This window comes from Carlito syrichta, unplaced genomic scaffold (assembly GCF_000164805.1).
Source record: "Carlito syrichta isolate Samal-C Ts95f unplaced genomic scaffold, Tarsius_syrichta-2.0.1 Scaffold287509, whole genome shotgun sequence".
Classification (NCBI taxonomy): domain Eukaryota; kingdom Metazoa; phylum Chordata; class Mammalia; order Primates; family Tarsiidae; genus Carlito; species Carlito syrichta.
In genome coordinates, this window is record NW_007231605.1 from 222119 (window position 1) to 232447 (window position 10329).

Sequence of the window (10329 nt, forward strand, 5' to 3'; positions counted from 1 at the left end):
AGCTCCGGGTGCTCCTTCAGCTGCGGGAGGCACGCGTCAGGGCGGGCCTCCTGCCTCAGCGGGCTGGGGCCGCGGCTCCCGAGGGCCGGGCCACCCTGCCCTCCCGCACCTCGGACGCCCGGGAACAGGGAGGGCTGCGTTCGGGCGTGGAGCCGGCCTCAACTCGCCCCCGCCTCCTACTTGTGGTGAGGCCTGGGGCCAGTGGCCTCACCCGAGCCTCGGTTTGCACATCTGCGAAATGGGCACGACACTGATCTCACAGGGATGTGCTGAGGATTCGGTGAAATAAGGCACGCGCAGTGCTTAGCCGGTGCCTGGGGCGCCCCGTGTTGTTGTTTGTGCTGCTATTACTAGGGTGGCTTTCAGCATGGAACCTCCGATCTGTGGGGCTGACCATGCAGTCACCCAAGGGCGCTGGGTGCTGTCTCCCTCGCCCTGTCAATGGGGCTCCTGCTGACACGGGGGCAGTGGAGCTGTTCCTAGACCCTGGACCAGGTGGATGGCCATTTGCGGCCCAGAACCTCCGAAGGCTCAAGGCTCAGGTGGCCCCCAGCCCTCGGGGCAGAGCGACAAGTAAATTAATTTATCTGATTGCTCCCTGCTGGCTTTCCAGGCAGCCAAGTTGTTTGTTGCTGACACGGAGCTGTGAAAAGCAATATTTTTCAAGTGTGAGAGGAAATCAAACCACTCTGGCGAGAGCAGAGCCAGCGAGGACAAAAGGCGTCCGTCTGCCAAATGCTCTGCGTCAGGGCTGCAGAAAGCTCAGGTGCTTTGCTCCGGATGGCTTCAGGGGTCCCAGATGGGGCCCGGCCCCTGCTGCAGGAGGGGGTTTGGGAGGGCACGCACGGACTGGCCTTTCTGCTAATGCGCAGTGTGGAGAAAACAGCCAGAACCAGCCGAGGCATTGGGCTTCAGGGAACAGACAAGTGACAGGCGCAGAAAGGTTAAATGACTGGCGAAGGTCATGCAGCTATGAGTGGGTCACAGGTCATGGAAGGCCCCAGAGGTGGGGTGCAGAGAGAGGCTAGGGCAATAACAAGGCTTGAAATGACAAAGGGTGGACCCTGACCTAGGAGGTGGCCGGGAGGGTGGAGCCTGCAAGCCACTGAAGCCAGCAGAAGCTGCGGCAGTGCCTGAGGCTTTGTCACAGCGGCCCTGCCTGGAGAGCCACCTGCTTGGATCACTGCCACACCCAGAGCCCAGAACCCCAGCAGGAGGCCCAGGTGGGGAATGGCACTCTGGGCTGGAGACCAGCTCTGTCCTTTGCTAGCTGGGGAAGTCAATTTGTCTCTCCAGGCCTCAATTTCCCCTTCTGTAAGAGGGGCATAATAAGCCAGGCATGGTGGCTCACACCTATAATCTCAGCACTTTGGGAGGCAGAGGTGAGAGGATTGTCTGAACCCAGGGGTTTGAGACCAGGCTAGGCAACTTAGGCACGTGGAGCTTCAGTGTCCTCATCTGTAATAAAAGGTAAGAACCTGGTCTCTATAATAAGTCAAAAAATTAACTGTGCATGGTGGAGTGAGCCTGTAGTTCCAGCTACTTGGAAGGCTGAGACGGGAGGATTGCCTGAGCCCGCAGGTCGAGGCTGCAGTGGCAATAAGTGTGCCACTGCACTCCAGCCTAGGTGACAGAGTGAGACTCCAACTCAAAAAACATAAAATAAAAAATAATAAATTCTATTTCTGCAAGACTGGTATGAAGATTAAGATGATAATGGATCTAAAAAAAAAGTTCTGCGGGTGTTTAGCGGGAGCTCAGTGAATGCCTGTCAAAAGAGGATGAGGACGCTGTCTCCGCCTGGGCAACCTCAGGAGATGATGCCTCACCCAAGGCGTCTCCTGCTGCTCTATTTTCAGGCCCAGGAAGGCTCTCTCACCACCTCATGATGCTCCCAGGGGTTCTTCCCACCCCATCCCCAACACCTGGAGAGTCGCCGAGTGACTGCTCCCAGCTGCACACACTCCTTGGTAACTGCCCATCTTGGCTGCGAAGGCCAGAGCTGGGTCGCCATGGCAACCAGCTGAGATGTGGCAGGGATGGAAAGGGGCACACGGGCAGGGACGTGTCCCTGGCTGCCACGGGAGGGGGGCCCTTGACACTCTGCCCAGACACGGGGTGGGGAGAACCCACCAGAGAAGCTCCCCCGGGAACCACCCCGCTAGGCAATCCTGGCCTGGGTTCCATGACCGTGGTTGGTAGTGGCTGGGGGAGGGGCAGGATACTGCTTCCCCAAACCTCTCTCTGGCCTCAGCTGGCCGAATAACCTCTAACTACAACCATTCCCAAGGCCTGCGTTGAGCGCAGGTTAGAAGCTTGTGCTGCGGAGTCAGGCCCCAGGTTCAGATCCCATCTCCACTCTCCTGTGTACCCATGGCTTGGTCTTTCTTAGGCACGCGGGCCTCGTTTCCTCATATGTTATAAAGTTTAAAAACCGGACCTCTTTCCAAGGCTGCCGGGAGGTTTACACAAGAGCTATCTGTTCATCATCCACGAGGGAGCATGTCAGAGCCCAGTGTCCCCTGGGGTGTGTTTCACAGAGTACATCTGTCACCGCAGTCCCCAGGCAGCCTGGCCCGGCGGCCTGAGGCCCGTGGCTCAGCTGCAGTGAGTTCATGCAGCCGTCAGCCTTCGGCCCCTCAGGCCTGGGTAACCGAGGCCTTTCTAGGATCCAGGGTAGTGAGGAAGGGGAGGAGGCCTCCCAGCCACCCTAGTGCAGGTTGGAAGGAGGCTTGCAGGGGTGCAGGGTGCCCAACCCCACAGATTGGCCTTTTGGGGCTGATGTGTGGGAGGACACCCCCTGCCCGCCTCCTCTGCCTATTTCCCTTTCTGGGGACTGAGCTATGATTCAGCTGCACTAGGGAAAGAGAAGACAGTAGAAAACTCTAGGTGGGCGGTGGAGGCGCCTGCATAAATAGGGCAGAGCAGCCGAATGGTGGCATGTGCCTGTAGTCATCCTAGCTACTTGGGAGGCTGAGTGGGAGGCTCGCATAAGCCCAGGAGTTCAAGGCCAGCCGGGGCAACATAGTGAGACCTGTCTCTTAAGATAAACAAAGAATTAAAAACAAAAGTCCCCACCACTCCAGTCTGCCAGCACGGGGGTGCCCTCAGGACACCTTCTCCACATTTCCGAGGGATCACCATCAGAGGCCAACCTCCCCCACCAGCCCCACCATTTGCACCAGTCTGCACCCACCTCCAGCTTCTGCTTGGTGTCAGTCCCCAGCAGGTCACGGACATCCTCATTGTAGATCTCCAGGTAGGAGGCCTGGACTAGGAACTTGGTGTTCTCTGCACACTGCAGGGGCCCACAGACACAACTGAGACCTCTGAGCAGCAAGCCCACCTGCTGGGCACCACCCTGGTCCCAGAGCCCTCCACAGCCAGGAGAGTGTGGGAAGAGAGGGGGCGTCAGGGCGAGGGAGTCCCAATTCCAGGGCCTGGCAAGCTCGCCCCTCCTCTCCAGCTTGGTGGGATCTCAGGCCTCTCTGAGTTGCATGATTCTCCTCTCAATGTTTGTCTACTGCTCTGTCTTCAAGCTTCAAAAGGGAGGGAAAGAGAGGCCTCGCCAGCATTCAGGTAGAAAACCAAGGCCACGGGAAAGGCCTGGACCAAGCACTGGCTCCGGGCTTGCCGCAGGCAGCCCTCCCAGCTCCTAGATGTTGCGGTGGCTGCCACAGTGAGTCCTGGGAGTGGACACAGTGGACTCTGCTGTTGACCGGAGCTAGAGTTCCAACTGGCCCATTTCTCAGAGGCAGGACTGCCACCAGGTAACCAAGGCAATTCTCACCTGCACCTTGGACACTGGGATGTGTTTAGAGCCCAGTCTTCACCCAGCCTCTAAGGGGTTGGAGTCTCAGCCTCCCTGCCTCAAAAATGGGACTATCAGCTACCTCCTGGCTCATCTGGGGATTCCATGAGATCATCGTGCAAGGGGCTTCACACAGGACTTGTTCCACAACAACCATTCATAAAAGGGAAGCTGTGGTTGTCACAACCACTTCCTCAGCCAGGGCTCAGCATGGTCATATCCTCAGGAATTGCTAAATGCAATGTCAAAGTCCAAAAATGACAGGAGAGAAGCAGGAATTGGTAGATAAAATTGGTAGATCTGTTTTAAGTTTCCCCCACCACCTTTTCAGAAATCAGAGCCTTCTCCGCTGATCCGTGTGTGCCGAGTCAGGCTGGGCTCCGATTGTATCCTGTGGCCCCTGCCTCAGGATGGCCGGGAACATCTGTGGCTCTAGGCCCACCCCTTCCCTCCTGGAGGCCCATACCTGGACACTTTCAAAAATGTGCTCGAAGGCCCTGGGGATGATGCCTCTCTGGGTGGCTGGGTGTGGCAGGCCCTGCATGGTGAAGGACTTCCCGCTGCCCGTCTGGCCATAGGCAAAGATGGTGCCATTGTAGCCCTCAGTGACGCCCTGCATGGGAGGAAGCCACAACCGGTGTTCAGCTGACTGAGCACAGCAGGGCCTCCTAACTCAGAGCCTCAGGGTCCCTCCCTGGCTCTCCCGCCACGGTGGCTCTGGAGAGCAGAGACGAAGAAGCACATCTGCCTCCAAGAGTTCACCATCTGATGGGGTAGGAGACCATCCTGATGGGTGATAAGAGTCTGTGCCATAGAGCCTGGCCACCTGGGCTCACATCCATCTCTACCCTTCCTGACTGTGTTCCCCTTGGGCTGGTCTTACTGAGGCACGTGGAGCCTCAGTTTCCTCATCTGTAATAAAGGGTAAAGGCAGCACCTCCCGTGAAGGCTGTTGCCAGGGCAGCAGGAAGATCATTTCACACACTAGTTGGCTCACGTGAAGTGCCAGCACGCACAGGTGCTCCCCCGGTATCTGCCTACGATGTGGGAGAAGGATGCAGACGAGTGGTTCCCTTCCTGAGCGATGGAGGGTGGGCAGGGACAGAAGCCCAGGCAGTGGGCGAGGAGAAGGAGTGCAGAGACGGGGAAACGGGACAGCGCGGGAAGAGCCAGGCAAAGCCTTCTGGGTGGAACTGGTGGAGCTGAAAGGATGGCTTGGGTTTCGACCCATGACAGGGAGAGGAAGACATTCCAGGCCAAGGGGACAGCTTGAGCAAAGCCACGGAGGGGAGATGTTGAGGGTAGGAGGGGTTGGGGCGAGGGGTGGAATTTGAGGCTGGGAAGGGAGGGAGGAGGCGAGCCAGGGGCCGTGTTAAAGTCACTCTTCATTCACTGGTGCATTCACCCATCGGGTGGGTGCTGTGTTCTCTCTGCCGGGAACTGTGCTCTGGCTGGGGACAGAGTGGTGAACAGGGGAGACATGGTTACTACTCTCACAGAGCTCCTGAGGTCACAAATTCTAGACTTAGTCTGGGGGTAGGGGTGGAGAACTGCTCCCAGGCCCCGAGGGCCCACATGGCATGTTCGCCTGGCAGAGACCAGGCTGGAGGCCAAAACAGGGCTCAGCGTGCTGGGAACTGCTGGCGAGGGAGGGGTGAAGTCCCATTCACAGCTCCCTGAGAGGACGGGCTTCCTTTTCATGGGCAGAAATGGACAAGCACTCCCTCTAGCTGGAGAAGACCGTGATAGCACTGTGGGTCCTCTAGCTCATTAGAGAGCAGTGGGCTACACACGTGGCTGGGACCTCCCCGAGTGGAGACAGGCAGTGGCAGAGAGATCACTCAACTGGGAGCCCAAGGCTGGGCTTCTCGAACCCACGTGAGGAGGAAGCAGGGATACACAAAACCCCTGAATAGGGGGGGCAGCTGTGGGAGGCTCAGTGTTACCCAAGCATGGAAAGGGGAATATATATATATATGAAACTATCCCAGCACTTTGAGAGGCCAAGGTGGGAGGATCACTTGAGCCCAGGAGTTTGCGGTTATGATTGTGTACCACTGCACTCCAGCTTGGGTGACAAGGTGAGACCCTGTCTGTAATAAATTTAAAATAAAATACGTTTTTAAAAAAGGACATAAATACAGTTGCACTGTCCATTATGGGAGCCAGTGGTTGCACTAGAAATGTGCCCTATGTGAATGAAGAACTGAATTTATTTTATTTTAATTTAAATTTTAAAACTGAAGCAGTATAAAATATTTTTCCACTAAACACGACTTTCTTTTTATTTTTTTTGATTCAGAGTCTCATTCTGTCACCCAGGCTGGAGGGCAGTGGCACGCTCTCCTGGCCACCACAGCCTCGACCTGCTGGGCTCAGGAGATCTTTCCATCTCAGCTTTCCAAGTAGCTGGAACTTCAGGTGTGCACCATCATGCCTGGTTAATTTTTTTATTTATTGTAGACACAAGTCTCACCAAGTTGCTTGGGCTAGTCTTGAACCATTGGGCTCAGGCAATCCTCTCACCTCTGCCTCCCAAAGTGCTGGGATGGAACTGCACCTGGCCCATAACTTTATTTTCTGTGTTTCATTTCTTTCTTTTTCTTTATTTTCTTTTTTTTTTTTTTTTTTTTTTTGAGTCAGGGGTTTAACTCTGTTGCCTATATTGGATTAGTGGCACGATCATGGCTCACTGCAGCCTCAGTCTCCCAGACAACAGGTATGCACCACCATACCCAGCCAATTTTTAAGTTTTTTGTAGAGACCAGGTCTTGCTATGTTGCCCAAGCTGGACTCAAACTTCTGGGCTCAAGCAATCCTCCCACCTCAGTCTTCCAAAGTGCTGGAATTATAGGCATGAGCCATCACACCCAGCTTCAAAGTTTCCATTAAAATGATATAAAGGCTGGGTGCTGTGGCTCATGCCTGTAATCCCAACACTTTTGGAGGATAAGGAGGGAGGATTGTTTTAGCCCAGGAATTCGAGACCAGACTGGGCAACATGGTGAGACCTCATCTCTATAAAACAACAAAAAATTAGCTGGACGTGGTGGTGCACACCTGTACTCCCAGCTGCTCAGCAAGTTGAAGTGGGAGGATCGCCTGAGCCCGGAGGTCGAGGCTGTCGTGACTGCACTCTAGCATGGGCAACAGAGTGAGACCCCAACTAAAAAAATGAAATAGTTTTACTTGTTCCTTTTGACTTCTTAAAATGTGGCTCCTAGAAAAATATAAGTTATGTGCATGACTCATATTATACGAGGGGGGAGCCCCCCTGAAATGGAATTATTTTTTGGAGGGTGGGCCCCTTGACATAGAGGCCTCCTCCAATAGGTTTAAGTGTTCTAGGAACCCATTGGCATCAGTGTATCTGCCAGGATTGTGAGAGGCTGTGCTCGGGAGTGTGTTTGCCCATTTCATGATGGATGATTTATGAGCACACCTGCCCACACCACACTGAGTGTTCAGCAGTTCTGGGTCAAAAATGGCATGACGTCCCAGGCCCCACACTCCCTACTCACCCGATCTCGCCCTGGATGACTTTTTGTTTCCCCAGATTTAAAAAAAGTCCTCAAAGGGGAGGTGAAACAAAAAAAGGAAGCAGCACTCAAAGGCATCAAAATGGACGAGTTCAAAAACTGTTTTGAGCAGTGGAAAAAGCATCTCGATAAGCGTGTTGCATCTAACAGAGAGTACTTTGAAGGTGACTGAAACTTAAACATGTAAGAAGACACAATTTCTTATCAATAAATTCCGGGGTTTTTTGGGTCCCCTTGTATTTGTATTGGAAAGCTTCACTCTGGGGCCGTGCTGTTCAATATGGTAGCCACTGGTCACGTGGGGTTATTTAAATTCAACTTAATTACTTGTATACCTAACCCTGAGTTGTATCCCCACAGCTGTAAAATAAAAATTAAAAAAGAAATAAATTTAACTTAATTCAATTTAAATAAAACGGATTCAGTTCCTTAGGTGCACTACCCCTATTTTAAGCATCCACTTGTCACCTCATTGAACAGCACAAAATCAAAACATGCCCACCATCCCCAGGAGTTCCATAGGACAGCACTGCTTTGGAGTTAAGTAGAAAGCACCTTGACGTGCATGTTTTCTTTTTTTGAGTAGGAGTCTCACTCTGTCGCTCAGGCTGGAGTGCAGTGGCACACTCTGGTCACTGCAGCCTTGACCTGCTGGGCTCAGGCAATCCCTTCCACCTCAGCCTTCCAAGTCGCTGGAACCACAGGCCCGTGCCACCATGCCCAGATAATTTTTTTGATTTTTGTAGAGACGAGGTCTCACCAAGTTGCCCAGGCTGGTCTCAAACCCCTGGGCTCAGGCAATCCTCTTGCCTCAGCCTCCCAAAGTGCTGGTATTACAGGTGTGAGCCACCACACCACGCTGGTCTGCATTTTACATGCAAAGCAAAGACTTTGAGATAGCCTCACACATCCCTTAATACCTCCCAACTCCCGAAGGACACGCACACACCTGGAGCAGGTCCCATATGCCCACCACTCTGTACCTGAGCCCTGGGTTCTGCCACATCCCCTGTTCTAAAATTTACTGAACAGTTTTCATGAAATCAATGGTTACTGATTCTTTTTAACTTGATGTCATCTTCAGTCACATGCCCCATGACATCACGTTATAGGTAGGATATGCTGCATGGTTTTTTCCCCATTTCACGTTAAAATAAACACATAACTATTGAGATTAAAATGTAAAACATCAGCCAGGTGCAGTGGCTCACTCCTGTAATCCCAGCACTTTGGGAGGCAGAGGCAAGAGGATTGCCTGAGCAGGGGTTCAAGACCACCCTGAGCAACTTGGTAAGACCTCATTCTCTACAATTAAAAAAAAAAAAGCTATGTGTGGTGGTGTGTGCCTGTGGTTCCAGCTACTTGGAAGGCTGAAGTAGAAAGAATCACCTGAGCCCAGCAGGTCGAGGCTGCAGTGGTGGTGAGGGTGCCACTGCACTCCAGCCTGAACAGTAGAGTGATACTCCACTCAAAAAAAAAAATTGTAAACATGTCATAATTGCCTCCCCTCCTTTTCTGCCTTCTCTTGAATGTTCCATCTGGGGGCCAGTTCTCTGGCTTCTCCTGTCTGAAATCTCTGGAAAGCAGCCCCCTCCCCAGCCTGGACATGGTAGGAAACCTGGTATCCCACCATGGGTAGACAAGGATGGAGTCATCTGAGGTGACTCTAAGGCTATGGGCATGAAGGGAACAGGGGGAGAGGATGCCAAAGCCACTGGCTAAGAAGGTGGGTGAGTGAGGAGCTCAGGTTGGGCATGCCGAGTCAGCCACAGGGGAGATCTGGAGTGGACAGCACCCCAGGGAGCTGAGAAGTCACCCACTAACAAGAGACCAGGAACAAAGTCTAGATTTAAAGGATGTGAAAGATAAAAGGTAGGGCAGGAAGGGGCAGTCAGAGGTGCCAGGGGCTTTGAGTAACAGGACCTGAAGTGGGGTCCTGGGCGGGAGGCTCCCCAGAGTTCTTCCGGAGCCCGAGCCACTGGCCATAGAGCTCTGGGAACGGGTCAGAGCCCAGTAGGGCATGACCTGACCACCGGCCCTAAGCTGCGCCTGTTCAGAGACAGCCTGGTTTGCATGTGACTTACATGTCATTTGCATGTTGCTCCTTTCATGTGAGGCAGTGGGCTGGAACATGGACACTGGGCACTGGGAATCAGAACTGTCTCTAACTTATTCCATGATTCTCCAGGCCTGTTTCCCCATGAGTCTCCTGTGAAGATCAAATGCTACACGCTGGTCTCTACCTGGAGGGCCCTTTCTTCCACCTTCTTCCTGGCCAACTCCTCTCATCCTTCAGGTCTCAACTTAGACCTCGCCTCCTCCCAGAAGTCCTCGCTGCCCTCCCCTCCACCCTCTCCAAGTCCAGGTTTGCTAGCCTTCCCCCGATCTAACTATTAGCTCAGCTGCTCCTCCCTCTGACCCTGAGCCTGCTGAAGGCAGCGGCCATGTTTGAGGACGGGGCTGGTGTTGGAGATGCTACTTAGCTGTTCTGTTAGCCGAATGAACAGATGTCATGTGGAGTGTGAGGCTCTGTGGAATGCCCAGGGAATCCCAACTACAGACTGCAGAGCCGAGGGGAGAGTCACCAGGGTCGGCACTGTGTCCTCAGTGTCTCCCTCTCTGGACTGGGGCTTCCTGGGGACCCTGGTAAAGGAGGTGTGCTCAGGGTGTTTACTTCGGGGACAAGGAAGGGACAAAGACCCCGCCCCATGAACAAGGAGGCAGGGCCAAGGAAGAATATGATCGTCAAACCTCCAGGCCTAGACAGAGGGAGCAGAGGTGTCCTACAGGACACCCAGGACAGCGGCAGGGCAGGTGAAAGCTTCAGGGAGCTGGACTGACTGTGCAGAACGGTCCTCTAGGAGCAAAGAAACAAAGGTGGAACCAGCCACTGTGGGGTGAGCTCCTGTCAGCAGAGACATGAAGGAAGGATGACTGATTCTGCACTTGGCTGACATCAAGGACACAAGGCACGGGGGG

At 53.7% G+C, this 10329-nt stretch overlaps 1 protein-coding gene across 1 annotated transcript in view; it reads right to left on the reverse strand.

Moving 5' to 3' along the window:
* Window positions 1-4370, reverse strand: part of KIF17 (kinesin family member 17) — a 44602-nt gene extending 40232 nt beyond the window's left edge. Inside the window, 3 exon segments of the mRNA XM_021709858.1 lie at window positions 4-20; window positions 3197-3298; window positions 4278-4370. Coding sequence (XP_021565533.1) covers window positions 4-20; window positions 3197-3298; window positions 4278-4355 — 197 coding nt within the window. The 5' untranslated portion in view covers window positions 4356-4370.
* Between the last annotated feature and the right edge of the window lie 5959 nt (window positions 4371-10329).